Here is a 15,000-nt window from a genome sequence, read left to right on the forward strand (position 1 = left end):
GGTTTATTGGATTGTCTCCGTCCTTTTTGATTGGCTAAGTAATTACTTTGCTTTTGGTTTTACGACACTTATTCGAAAACCGCTCCGATTGTTATCATTATTATTATTTCTATTACCTCGACGTTGATTGCTTCTCAACCTTTGAAACGAAAATATTTAGTAGTCTTCACCCAACAACAACAACGACTTTATTTTCAATAAGAATGAAACACAAACAACGGTTACAAACAACTTTTTATAAAGTTTGTTACAAAATGATTATTATTCAGTTACAGATAAATATAAATACAAAAATACAACTGAACGGACTGGGAACTAAAGAAATTGATTGACATAAAACGACAAAAAATATCCTAATATTCGAGATAAAGTTTCTCACCTCCAACCACAGGCGCCCCAAGCTGAAAATACGTGGTGTACGTGACAGTTTGTGTATATAGAGAATTGTATGGGAAAATCACCGATCGTAAAAAAATTGTGTAAATAACTATCTCATTTGAAATAAAGTTTTCCTACCTCAAATGTGTGACCAACTTGTCTCTTTTGGCGAGTTTCGAGCCATTCTGACGCCGTTTAGTGAAGTCATCCGGAAGGCCGTTGCTGAAATAATGGGAAGGCCGGTGACTCCATCCATCGCTGGCCAGACCTCACTCCACAAATCGTTTTCTCCTCAACAGGAAAAGTCCCGAATCGCAATAAAAACAACAGTTCCATAAAGCCCAATAAATTTCACTCCAAATACGTGTGTTTCGGTGGCCGAAAGACCCGTGGCGAACGAAAACTTTGCCTTAAAATTCACCTCTTCGGCTTTCCTGAGAGGCTTGTGACCGGGTAGTCAACAACGGAAACTCGCAAGATGGTTTCAGCCTCAACTCTGATTGGTCCATTTGAATTTGACCGCGCGCTGGCAACACAACCGTTGTTGACTTGTGACTGGGCAGTCAACAACGGTCGTGTTGCCAGCGCGCGGTCAAATTCAAATGGACCAATCAGAGTTGAGGCTGAAACCATCTTGCGAGTTTCCGTTGTTGACTACCCGGTCACAAGCCTCTCAGGAAAGCCGAAGAGGTGAATTTTAAGGCAAAGTTTTCGTTCGCCACGGGTCTTTCGGCCACCGAAACACACGTATTTGGAGTGAAATTTATTGGGCTTTATGGAACTGTTGTTTTTATTGCGATTCGGGACTTTTCCTGTTGAGGAGAAAACGATTTGTGGAGTGAGGTCTGGCCAGCGATGGATGGAGTCACCGGCCTTCCCATTATTTCAGCAACGGCCTTCCGGATGACTTCACTAAACGGCGTCAGAATGGCTCGAAACTCGCCAAAAGAGACAAGTTGGTCACACATTTGAGGTAGGAAAACTTTATTTCAAATGAGATAGTTATTTACACAATTTTTTTACGATCGGTGATTTTCCCATACAATTCTCTATATACACAAACTGTCACGTACACCACGTATTTTCAGCTTGGGGCGCCTGTGCTCCAACGTTTTCATTTAAGGCTGGCTTTAGATCACGGAAAAACAAAGAATCTTAAATTTAAGAATTTCTTGTCGTTTTATGTCAATCAATTTCGTTTGTTCCCCGTCCGTTCAGTTGTATTTTTGAATTTAAATTTATCTGTAACTGAATAAAACATCACTTCTGATGATGTGTGCTGTAACACACGAAACGTTAATAATTATTGTAACAGAGAATATTTGACAACTGGGAGTTTCAGTGTGAAAGTGAGTGCTGGCGTGGAAACTGGGAGCAGTGACTGGTATTTTTTTTAAACAGCTGCAATTTTTTGAAGCAAGAGGGTACCGGAAATGTGCGTGAAAGTATTTAAAAAGCGAAGAAAAGTGTGCATATTTGTGGCAGCCGTTACTATTTTATAAGCAAAGGGAAAATGTCAAAACAATGACATGTCTGTTCATTTGAATTTAAACTTCTGTTCTTCTGAAATTTCTGGCCCCTTTTCAGCAAAAGAGTTACCTTTTGAGAAATGCTGAGCGTAGTTGAGCAAACGTGAATTTAAATTTATTGTCGTGCTTGAGAATAGACTGCGAGCAGTCTCTTATTTTTCTTTGACATAGTAGAGCGCGCGATTGCGTGACACGCCTCGTTTTTACCACTAATTTGCATAAAATAATAACTTCATCCGTCGTCTGCGGCACTGAGGAAAGAAGGACGACTGCTCGTGGTCTAACAAGAGAACTGATTTTCTCTTCGCTCAACGGTTGAAGACGTTGAAGAGCAATTTGACTAGGTGGTCAAATATAAGAGGTTCAAAGACTGAACATGTACGGTTGAATGATGATCAATGACGACTCACTGGAAAAATGATTCCCTTCCACGTGTACGTGACGTCATCACGGGTATCAATACTCCGGATTATAGACATGACAACACCATAATCGACTGTGCATGCCTCCGATCTTACATTCCACAAATTTTGTTTTTTTTTTTTTTTTTGCTAATATCAAGAGTAGGCTGCTGCCTCGCTAAGGCACGCCAGCAAGTAGACCCGTACCCATGAGGGCGAAGGGTCTTATTGTTTTAGTATTACCCAACTAGCTAGTAGGACAGAAAAGGCAATAATAAAGTTAGCAAATGCAAGTTGAAGAATCATTTATTTGGGAATAAAACGAAAGAAAGAGTCACGCTTTTCGCTACTCGAGGAATATTACTAATAGTCCTCTAATAGCGTAGCCAATAAAATGCTGGATTTGCATCAGTCCACTAGTTTGGTGATGCTTAGTATGTATAGATTTCTTTACAATGAGATTTATGGTTAATCTTTGGCCGTTTGTTAACAATATATAATAATTTGTGAAGGAAATGCTTAAAGCCTAAATGAACCGTGAGGTTTTCGAGATATTTGACGAACAAATCACCCACGTCCCTAAAGACCGCCGCACAAACGATAGTATGGGTGTCCTGTGAACTGAAGCCGGAGGTTTGCAAAAGATTTAAGAATGCGGATGTTTTCGTGGTGTCAAAGTTTGCTGCTGAGTGATTTGTTCGTCAAAAGTAGTTAACTAAGCTGGTGCTGGCTCTGGTTATTTACCGGTAGTTTACGGTGTTCGATGTCATTTGTATCTTATGAAACTGCGCAATGGTGTGATGATTCGACTACTTTAATAGGTAAGCTTTAAATTGAGCAATTCAGTCTGTGCGGCAATTTAAATCTAGTTCTTACAGAAAGGAAACTTGTTTGCAGCCCATCGTCACCTTGAATACACTGGAAGCAATGTTTTTTTTGCGTATATACAAACCGTCTTTCATCTTGTGAAGTCTACTCTATTTATGAAGTGAGAATTTGCGCACATGAACAAGTTAAAATACTAAACACACTGACGATTGTACTTGTGTTATGAAATTTGATGAATCATCATCTTACAGGTGGTTTTCACAGTGACGTAATCAAATTCTAAGATCCAAATCGCAAGGTGTTTTGAATTTTTATCTATGGGAGATCGAAGATGACCTAGCAATAAATCTTTTTGCAAGTTTTTAGTTCCATAACGTCTTTCGTTTCGAAAATACAGCATTTTAAATTTCCGAATTGTTACCTTGCGTGACACTTTGATACAAAGTTATTTGGTTGAAGGTGTCTATGCCTATTCAAATTCAATACATTAATTTTTACTGGGTTGCCAGCATGGCAAACCAGTTGGGAAACGAGTTAAAACAGAATGTACGGTCCATTATGGAGCTCAAGAATGGAACATCTATTGGATAAACAAGGTTCTACAGGCAGTGAAAAATAAATATCTGGACTCTTAAAATCGACGAGTAATAGACTTTGACAACAATTTTTTGCCCGTCGAGCTGTAATCAAAGTGAGCTGTATTAATTTGTAATGTTTTACCAAGTGTGGTGTTATGTACAACACTCAAACCAAATGGAAAATTCTCTAGTAACTTATGGGTTTACCCTTTGACACCTGAACGGGCCAAAACCGGCCAGACTTTACTCTTAGCTGTCTAACGCCAGAGTATTTAACTCTGTCTAAACGCCAGACGATTTTACTTGTCAGTGGGGAACCTCTGGGGGTCAATGGGTTAACAAAGATGGAGAAGGAATCCAACGCCTTAAGTGGCTCAGTGATCTCTGTTGTCTGGCTACTGCACAGTCTTCCAGTAACAAGTGGAAATTTCACTTATTCTTGTTTTATTTTATTTTGTGCTCAACTCTTCATAGTCTTCAGGTAGAAAAATAATTGGAAATGTGACAACCAAAAATTATTTGAAAGAAAGCTTCTTGTCTATTTTGTGCTTCATTATTCAAGGATACACGGGATTTTTTCTTTCTGACAAATGATTATATATAGGCAGCCAAGTTTTTAACGTCCGAAAAAGATCTGTTTTGTCATTTATATAGTGTAAAATGAAGTTTATTTGGGAAGCCAACAATATTTCCTTAAGTTCCTGGTTAATCCAGTTTATTGCTACGTACGACTAACTAGTGAGAAGATTGTTTACATTGCTCATGCTTTTTGTGAATTTTGAGTGTCATGAAATTACATCATTTGCGTGACATAGCTCCTTTACACAAAGATTTTTCAACAATACCTCTCTTTTATCTATCTAACATTTAGATAGTAAAAAACGTCTTATTCATTAACCATTTCTTTTGCTTTTGTGCTTGTCAGCATTGTAATTTGCAATAATTTGTGAGTCTGTTTTTGAATCTCATACAGATTTTTAGATTTTCAGTTACAAACTTGGTTTTGATTGGCCGCTCAACCTTATGATTGTGTAAATAGTTCACCCTGAAGTCAAAATAGATATACGTTTCTCAGGAACCTGACAAAGAAGGCTTCCTGACCCAACAGATGAAATGTTTTTTGGTTACTTATAAGTATGTTGTTTTACTCTGAAAACGACGAACGGTTAACATTCTTTCCCATTATAGTTCATTCAGTTGACAGAAGGTGATCGATCACATGCACCTTTATAGCCTGTGATCAATTTCTTCCTTTTGACAGAACATCATGACCTTCCCCTTGATTCATAGAAGTCAAAGACTTCAGATTCTGAAGTTTCAGTGTTTTTAGGATCAATTGTCATTAATCTTTCGATGACAATTCGATTGAGAGTTATATATAAACACTATGTTATTTTTTTCTTCATCTGTCAATCTTTTGAATTTTACGCCTGAAAGCAAGGCTAGAAGGGCCAGATGGCACGGAAACAAAATAATACTAAAACTGCCAGCCATTTTGGAATAAGATGTATGCTTTAGACAATGCTTAAGCCTAAGGTTAGCCTTTCTTTAAGGTTTGGGTTGTTTCAGTTATGGTAAGACAATGACCTGCAACCTGCACTTTACACCCTCCATGGACTGGGTCCACAAGGGTTGTTCCATGGAACTGGGGTCCATGTTTTGTATGCATGTGTTGTCCTTGAAATTTAATGCACTCCAAATTTGCATAGTGTCTTGAAATGTCCTCTTGCTCGTCTTCTTAACTTTAACCCTACCCAGATTTTCTTTGGTTACTGACAAACTAACATCTTAAAGTGTCCCCTAAACTGCTGAAGTAAAGTAGAAGTAGTATGGCTCAATAAACCCTTATAAACTCTGCTCTTCAAGTTACACTGTAGGATAAACAGCTGCATTTACCCAAACTTAAAAGTACATGTAATGCTTACCCTAACATTTCCCTTAATTTTAAGGGCCCGGGACAGTACTTCTTGTTGGATATCAAAACTGGACATGCATCGATCCAATCCATGCATTTCTTGACTTAAGTGTCTTTACCAATTCACACCTAAAGTGCCCCCAACTGGGGAGTAAAATTGTCTGGTATTAACCAGTGTTAAACCTATTAAGTCTCACTCTCATGATCTGGTGGGGAAGCGTTAACGGAGACATGCAAATGTAGGTTTTGAGTGGATCTGGATGTTGTTAACCTGTTCACACCATCCTAAAGACTGCCCCCAATTGGCGAATATACAGTAAGTTATCTGGTGTTAGCCAAAGTAAAATCTATAAGTCTCACCCTTACGTGGGGAAGGGATTTATAGTGGGGTGTGTTGATAATGTGCTTTGAATAATGTAAAAGTGTTTGAGGAGAGAGGCCAAGGTACCCGTCTTTGTGTGTGGTTGTTGTGGAACACAGTATAGATATGTTCTTAGAAACTATTAATATTCATTTGAAATAATTACATAACTATAGGTTCCATAATGATATTTACTGTTAGTCATTAATAATATTATTGAAATTGCCCGATGAATGTGGTCAGTAAATTCTTGAACTCTATATTAATTTACATACATGTACTTCTATAAATCAGGGTTCCCTGCACTCACCTTGAAGTGAGGGAAAACCAGGAAGTCAGGAAAGTTGGAAAATGTTTCAAAGGTCAGGGAATTTGAAAAAAGATCTCAAAAGTCAGGGAAAAGTCACTCTGGGAAATTTTATGTCTCTCATCTGGATAAATTTTCTTGATGTAAAACCACTCAAAACATGTTTCCTTGCTATCCACATGCTTTGTATGTTGGGCACAACAATGCAAAATTTACTGTCATTAAACTGACTGAACATTAAAATTAGTGGTCTTTCTTGTCGTCAGATTTCTAGAAGATCGTAAAAGATTATGTCAGGAAAATTGCCTTTGGTCAGGGGAAAGTCAGGGAATTTTGTTTTCATGTTAGAGTGGGAACCCTGTAAATGGCTCTTGTAATTTTTGCTTAATATCATTATGAAGTAGTTAATAAAATTATTTACAAAAAGTTATAAGTTAGTGTGAATGTTGAAATAATAAGGATGTCATGGCTTTGATCACTTAGCAACTTTGTTTCTGATTTTCATTTCAGCTTTGCTTTGGAAACTTTGAAACAGCAAGCCAAAGTTTTTTTATTTGTTTATAATGTCACTTTACAGGTAAGCCATTTGGTTCAACTAAACTTTCTGTGTTAACCTCAAGTGCACAGTTTTATTCTTCCCATTCTAAATTACTGCAAAATGGGGTGTCAAATTACAGACAGCCAGTTAAAAAAAAAAAACGCTGTTTATTGTAGAAATCATTATAGTACAGTACAATGTCATGTTCAATATGCACTGCTCACAGTTAGCAAAAGCTAGTCCAGACGAGCAGTTGTTACACATATACAAAAGAGTTAACAAGTAGAGAAAGCCACGGTATTCAGTTGTGTTTTACAAACAGCACATTATAGAACAAATATAGGTATACAATAACTAGTGTACAAAGTATACAGTCAATTAAGTAAATATCATCTAAAATCAAATCAATACAAAGTGCAAATATGAGAAGCTAAAGTATTAACTTAAGATATATTGTTTTTAAGACAGATAAATCAATATAGTCATTTTCTTCTTTGGAGTGGGACATTGTGGATTCAAATTTTAAAATCATACTTGGATAGATGGTGGATTTCATGAGGTAAACTATTCCAAATTTTTACAGCATTTCTTTAAAAGGGTTTAATTTGTTTGTCAATTTAGTCTTGCGGTCACGCAAAAACGCAGACTTCAGACTGTACTGTGCAGCCTGTGCAGACCAGGGGTAAAATATGGCATTACTCTCACTATTATTGAGAGCTAACCGTAAACAGGCTAACCTGAATGTTATTTAGGTCTAATTAGGCTAACCAAATGTTATTTAGGCCTAATTCAGGCTAACCGAATTTTTATTTTACAGACGGTCTGCACAGTCTGCAGTCTGGGTTTATCAGTGTCCCCAAGTCTTGAGGGTTTAACAAAATAGTCACTTCTTGAAGATGACCTTGTTTTATATGAATGAATGCTTGCTTTAGAAATAAATAAATTAGCAATATTAGGAGGCGATAAGTTGTTAGATATGTCATGCATCAGAACAGCAACTGACTTAAAGTACAGAAAATCAAGAGGAAGAAAATGAGACGAAAAAAGTAGAGTACAGCATGAAATTTGTATTCACCAAAGTACATCAGGCAGACGGCGCGTTTTTGGAGAATAAGAATTAATTTTTGTTTCTATGAGTCTTGGTGGCTCGGCCCCATGCACGCGACTATGGCATACAACAGATAAGGCTAGATCAGTGAGATGTATTATATGCAGTGTAAAGTACATTGTAGCTAGGGGCACAAAATGTCTTAATCTAGCAATAATGCTGGGCCAATTACTGTACAGTTTTACTTATTTTTAAAGGTACATGTAAGTGGACATCATGATAAATTTTTCATGAGAGATTTTCATCAATGATCAACACACCAAGATATTTCACATAATTCAGTTATCTTCTAAGGAAATATATGTGTTGGTTAATGATAATCAAATACTCTCAAGTTAACTTCGTAATTTAGTGTCTTTTGTCTAGGTCAGAAGATAACAAAGTTAGATTTCTTTATGTTTATAAAGATAGCTTATTGGCAGTTAACCAGTCATAAACATGAGAAACTTCAACATTAACTATGGTTTCAAGTGACTTATAATTTCTGTCAGCATATAGTATATGAGTGTCATCATGCAAAAAGATAGAGCGTTTTTCAACTGAGTGTCGAAAGTAATTAGCAAATTGCTTTGGTTTATAATTACTTCACTCAGTGATTGGTTCAGAGTTCTCACGCTACTTTTTCAACCAATCAGAAGTGAAACCAAAACCAATCGTGGCTTGCGTGTGCACATTTTCCCGTGCTTGGTGACAGTCAGCTACGTGTATTATAAAGAAATATACAATGTTTACAGTACCTGAAAATTATAGGAGGTCCACAGGCGTTATCCGTGGACCGGTTCCATGAAGGATCCATAGACAGGGTCGACAGGGGTAGTCCATGGCCGTGGGGTCCGTGTTTTGTATACATCCTGAAACTTTGATGCATGCCAAATTTGTTTAGTGTCTTAATTTGAAATGTCCTCTTGCTCTTCTTCTTAACTTGAATGCTACTCAGTTCTTGGTTTACTGACAAATTAAAAAATGTAACATCATGTCCCCTAAACTGCAGCACCAGCAGTAGTGGTAGTAGTAGTAGTAGTAGTAGTAGTAGTAGTAGTAGTAGTAGTAGTAGTAGTAGTAGTAGTGGTAGTGGTAGTGTTAGTGGTGGTGGTGGTGGTGGTGGTGGTAGTGGTAGTGGTAGTGGTTAGTGGTTAGTGGTAGTCGTAGTGGTAAAGTCTATGTAAACTCTGCTCATCAAGTTAAAAGATAAGCAGCTCCATTTACCCAAACTAAATAAACGAAGATTAATGCTAATACACTAACATTTTCCTTATTGTTAAGGGGACACATTGTGTTGGATATCAAAACTGGACATTCATCCAATCTATGCATTTCTTGACTTGAGTGTCTTAAGGGCCCACAGACGGATTTTTCGTGCGTTGCTAAGGAAGTGAAATGTTACTTCCGGTAACTGACGTCACCATATCATGAGCTGACAAGAAAACCCACTCACAAGCAAAACTCACCGCACAAACTGTTGTTTCCATCGAAGGTTTTAACTCGCCCTTCCTCGCGCTCGTTCTCAGATCAATTGCGCATGCGTAAACGAACGGACTTCCGGTTTGAGAAAAAAACTAAATTTCCGGCGGTTTTAAATTGAATTAATTGTTTTTTTACTTGGCACGTTTCACCCCCAAATACAGAATTTAGCTAAGCATTGATTTTTTTAAAATCATCTTTTTTGAAAAAGTTATGGGTATTTCAGTATCGTTTATGTCTTTAAAAAGAACATTTTTCAAAATAAAAAGAAAACCATGCTTGGCTTGATGCAAAAACGAATACAAATTATCAAACCATTGATTAAATACCCAAATTACCTAGCACGGAGACAAATTTAGAGTTTTCTTTTATTGGTCACGTGACCATGGGCGTGGTATGATGACGTCATATTTAGGGTCATTGGTTTACAAAAGTTGGAAACTGACCAAAATAATGCCAAATTCTCTCAAATTACTTAACCATTACATCCTTAGCAACGCACCCCAAAAAATACGTCAGTGGGCCCTTAATTCAGTTTAAATTAATAGAGATGTACAATGACCTACATGTGCCCCCACCCCCAACCTGGCAAGTAAAATCATCTCCTGTTAGCTAGTGTAAAAACTATAAGCCACCTTCAGGTGAGTGAGGAAAAATTTGACCCTCGAACCTGTTGCATAACCTAAATCAGTCGCCTTAGAAGACTCAGTGGAATCCAATAAGTCAATCATTTAACGTTTTTCCTTTTCTGTGCAGATACGATGTGAAAAATTGGTAGTTTGGATTACAATGGCCACACCTGGTCCCCTGGCCAGCTCTAAGGAGAAGACAAATGGGGCCAAGCTGAGTCGACTTATTATTGATGGTGGAACAACTGTACTAAGAAATGTTTTTGACACTCATCACCCTCCTGCTAACTTGGCAGCTGATCTCAATGCCTGTTATTCTATCCTTAACAACCTTTTACGCCGAAGAATTCTCAATGGTCACCAGTGGGACAAGCTCTTTCCTGTTTGTGGGGCTGCCCCTGACTCCAACACGTTTGATATCACTCTGCTGTTCCTCCTTCTGACCAACATTTGCGGACTTACCCCTCCCCACACTGGATGGCATTGCAAGCCGCTCTCAAGTGACGCTTCTCGTGAAGCAAATCTTGCTCGCATTAAGTTTTTCCGTAATCAGTTGTATGCGCACATCACAACCACAGCTGTCGATGAACTGATGTTCAATGGTTTGTGGCAGGATATCAGTGCCGTTCTAGTGTCTCTTGGGTTCAGTCAGGCAGAGGTTGATCGACTGAAGGCAGAGCGATGTGGAGAGGATGATTATGTTGATGCCTTACGGGACTGGGCAGAGAGTGAAAGAGATCTCAAGACTCATCTTTATGAGGTGCGTCAGTGTCAGGACACAGTCTTGGAGAGTGTCAAGGAAAGCAGTTCTATGATTCAAGACATACATCAAATTGTTACTGAATGCCGTGAGACACAACACAACACCAATCAGGAGGACAAAATCCTAAAGAAACTTGCAAGGGTTGACACGCAACCTGATATCACATATTATACAAAGAGATACTTGGAAGGAACCCGTGAGTCTGTCTTTGCTAGAATCGACACCTGGTTGGATGATGCAAGCTCTCCAAACCATGTCTTGGTGCTTAGCGGAAATGCAGGGATGGGGAAATCTGTCATTGCTGCTGAGATGTGTAGAAGAATGCAAGAAGCTGGCAGATTGGCGGGAAGCCATTTTTGTCACCATGACAGAGCACGCTACAGGAATCCCAAGGTGCTGTTGCAGTCTTTAGCCTGTCACCTGTCATGCTGTCTTCCAGAGTACAAGAAAGCCCTTGTGAAACAGCTCTCTGGAAATCTGGGTGTAGAGATAAACGACATGGAAGTGAAAGATCTGTTTGATATGCTTTTTTTTAAACCTCTGAACAAGGTAGCAGAGCCTGATCGTACTTCTCTTGTGGTAATAGATGCTTTAGATGAAAGTGAATACCAAGGGCGAAATGATCTTCTTGATGTGATTGCTAAGTTGTTTAAGAATTTACCCCTTTGGCTTCGATTTTTGGTGACGACGCGACCCGAAATTAACATTTGGGACAGCCTGAAAGATTTGCAACCACTGCTACTGGAGCCAAAAGATGAAGAGAACTTGAAGGTCATTCGTTTTTACTTTGAACGTAGTCTTAGCGATTTATTGGAATTTGAAATGAATGAGCTGGTCTTAAATGATCTTGTGCAGAAGTCGGAGGGAGTCTTTCTGTGTGCCCAGTTTTTGGTAGATTTTATAAGGACCAAGTGTTCAACTCTTCTCACCTTGGAACAACTGGACGAGACCCTTCCGACGGGCATCGCGTGTGTTTACCAGTCGTATTTCGAACGGCTTGAACAAGACTTGTGTAAGGAACTAAACATAACTGAAGAACAATTTCTTTGCTTCCTGGGTGCAATTGCCGCTGCCAGGGAACCACTGCCATTGGGTTTTGTTCCTAAATTGTTGTGCACGAAGTTGTCGTCCTCGACTTTTATGCGAAAGGCGCACAAAGCCATCGCCATTGTGTCATCACTTCTTCCTGTTCACGAAGACCGCATTCATTTCTTTCATAAATCAGTCAAGGACTGGTTGACAGACAAGTCACGCTACAAGCAGCACAGTTTCAGTGTGGAAGAAATGGAAGGCCACAAGATCCTTTCTACTCTTTGCTCTGACGAGTTTGACGAGTTAAAAAGCAAAGATATTGGCAACTTACAATCCTTCACTGACACTTCAAGGTATGCCTTGGAACATGGTGTTCAGCACATGTTACAGTTAGACCAGGACATCAAATCTTGCAGCCTTGAACATGGGGTTGGAAAATATATGTCAGACCCAGAGCTTTTGTACGCAAAGCTTTGTGTGAACATGCCATCAGCCAGTGAAGATATTGTTGGGTTATTGAAGCAGGGTTTAAAGACGATATCTAACGAGTGTCTCGAGACCCTTTCATCGTTATTGATTCTTTTAAAGAAGCAACGCGTAACCTTACAGGAATATCCCTTTACTATCTTTCAATGTCTGTTGAATGAGGGAAGTGGTAGATTATCTTCTGACTCCCGTAAGCTTCTGGAGACCAAGTATTCCGATAAACCTCACATGGAGTTGTTAAACAAAAATCACACCCAAAGAGGTATTCAAGCTCGGTTTGATTGTGGATCACAAGTGGCTTGTTTGGATGTGTCCCCTAGCTTAGAATACATGGTGTGTGAATGCCGCGATGGAAGCATTCAGTTTTGGTCACTTGCTTCAGGTAATCTCAAATGGAAACGTTATGTCAAACCAAAACAGTATACATTACCCCTCTATGGTCCATTTAGAATAATTGCAAGTTCAATCGTGGTTGCTTGTTATCGTTCGGTGGTATTTCATCCTATCAAGGATGTCATCTTGCCAGGAGTTCTAAACACTGCTTACTCCTTTAATGGAGACTTGAAGCCCCTGTTTCCTACCAGTAAGTGCAGTTTTTCTGTCTGTTCAATTTGCGGCGAGGAGATGTTAACTGATTGTCCCGACGATGCAAACTGTCTTATTATGTGGAATCTGAAGGATGGTAGGGAGATTGTTCGCCTTGACAGGGATAAAGAAATTTTATCTTTTGCGATATCACAAGATGGAAAGCTCGTAGCAATTTCCCATTCAACGGGCTCTATTTGTTTAGTTGACCGGGAAAATGGTTTTTCAACTCTAGCAGAGATAGCTTCATCAAGGCATTTTGGAAGGATTAGGTTTTCGCCGAACAGTCGATTTCTTTTGTGTTCAGATAAGCTCTTAGGCAGAGAAATGTTTCATTTAAGGATGACTGAGGGGCCCGAGCATCTCCATTCGATTCACCCGATTGCCCCTTGGAGTGATTCCTTTGAATTAGAATCCCATAGAATCGGTGGCTTTTTGTTAGGAGATCCTCTGAGTATGGTTTCGCGCGATTATTCTGATGTAGTTCTCAATAGCCAATCTCTTTTAAGGAACCACACACTGAAAGGTTACATTGAACTAGTTTATCGGAATGCATCAACGAAGAAGACAGAATGGGAAGATGTCAGATGTCTCCGATTCTCGTTAACCGGCGAGAGTGTTTATGCGACAGTTTGCGTCGGAGCGCGCAAACGGCGAATTATCGCTTCAGAGGTTTTAAATGGAGAACTTAAGAGACAGAAAAAGATTAAGTGGCACTCTTTCTGTGATTTTCAATTTGTAGCTTTAAAAGGGGGCATTTTGTTTGCAACTAAGAGCACTCTTGAACTGTGGAATTTTGATTTGTCAGTCTGCTTGCGAAGATGGAAGTTTGGCGCAGATGCTGTCTTTCCTGTTTCAGATGATCAGGTGGCATGCATAACATTTCACGCGCGATATGGGATCATTTTGGATACTGTTAGTGGAGATAATGTGGTAACATTTAAACTGCCTCACGGGAGGTTGATTGCTTGCTACAGGGAGCTCCAGCTGTTTACCTCGCCTGGATTGGAGCCAGAGTTCATTGAAATGAGGCAATTGGGTAAAACCGAACCATTGTGGCGTGCTCTCCAGGGTGCCCGTTTGTCAGGTTTGATGGGATCATTTTCCCCCATGGGTCAGTATATTGTTGTTTTTAACATAGGCACCAGCGACACGTACGTTCTCGATGTAGTTTCTGGTAATGTGCGCCTCGAATTTAGTGATGTCACCATTTGCGATAGTAAATTTATCGGTGACGAGGAGTGTATTTTTCTCAAATCCGTTTATCGAAATGGCGGCCGTCTTGAGCTGTTCAACGTAAGGTCTGGAGATCTACTTGGTGTAATGGATGTTGAATGGGACGTTTCTTCGTGGAATTGTCTTTTAGCAACCTGTCCTAGAAGGAATCTCATTGCCATTTGTTCACGCAAGCAGTTCAACTTGGAAATTATCAAGGTAAAACACCCGAGAGAGGAGACACTCATTACGGAGACAAAAAGGTAAGTTTGCAATGTCTCGTCTAAAAGCCATTCGTCGGTACTCAAGATGTTCTGTACATACTTCATGCTTGCCCTCATATAGAGTACAAACCATTATCTATTGTGATTGCTTGGAAGTGTGTTTTCGATTCCCATATACGCTGATATGAGCTCACATGACTGGTTTGCTTGTGGCCTCATTTTCGCATCCATTACGTAGGGCGCGGCCGCGGGGCTCTGGATTCAAGTCCCGCTCGTTCTGCTTAATACTGAGGGTGTGTTTTTTCGGGAAAATCCAAAAAACGGATTCTTGAATTCAAAGACGGATTTTCCGTTTTTTTTGCAAAATCCAAAAACGGATCATGAATCCAAAGTATCCACACCCGAGGAGGATACTTCGGATCAAATCCAAATCCAGATTTTTGAGGTTCACCACTACAGCGTTGTTTTGGGAAAGGATTTGAAAAATGTATTTTTGACAAGCGGTTTTCGTGCAAAAATGATACATAACAGCTACCGTACATGACAGTTTTGCTTAAATGTTTTTCTCGCGCCATTTTTTCCGTTCAATCGAAGACACGAATTAGTGGAAAATAGTTAGGTTTCCTGCAAATTTCACGCCAGAAATCACACTAAACGTTTCT

At 39.3% G+C, this 15,000-nt stretch overlaps 1 protein-coding gene across 3 annotated transcripts in view; it reads left to right on the forward strand.

The window, feature by feature from the left end:
* The first annotated feature begins 2,985 nt into the window (after positions 1–2,985).
* LOC137971296 (uncharacterized) overlaps positions 2,986–15,000 on the forward strand; it is an 18,210-nt gene continuing 6,195 nt past the window's right edge. Inside the window, exons 1-4 of one of the 3 annotated variants that reach the window (XM_068818108.1) lie at positions 2,986–3,129; positions 6,808–6,874; positions 7,300–7,394; positions 10,161–14,377. In XM_068818108.1, the coding sequence (XP_068674209.1) occupies positions 10,194–14,377 (4,184 nt within the window). In that variant the 5' untranslated portion in view covers positions 2,986–3,129; positions 6,808–6,874; positions 7,300–7,394; positions 10,161–10,193. Of the gene's footprint in view, positions 3,130–6,284; positions 6,353–6,807; positions 6,875–7,299; positions 7,395–10,160; positions 14,378–15,000 lie in introns of all 3 variants that reach the window. The other 2 variants (XM_068818106.1, XM_068818107.1) reach the window with 2 other exon arrangements.

This window comes from Montipora foliosa, chromosome 9, assembly GCF_036669935.1.
Source record: "Montipora foliosa isolate CH-2021 chromosome 9, ASM3666993v2, whole genome shotgun sequence".
Classification (NCBI taxonomy): domain Eukaryota; kingdom Metazoa; phylum Cnidaria; class Anthozoa; order Scleractinia; family Acroporidae; genus Montipora; species Montipora foliosa.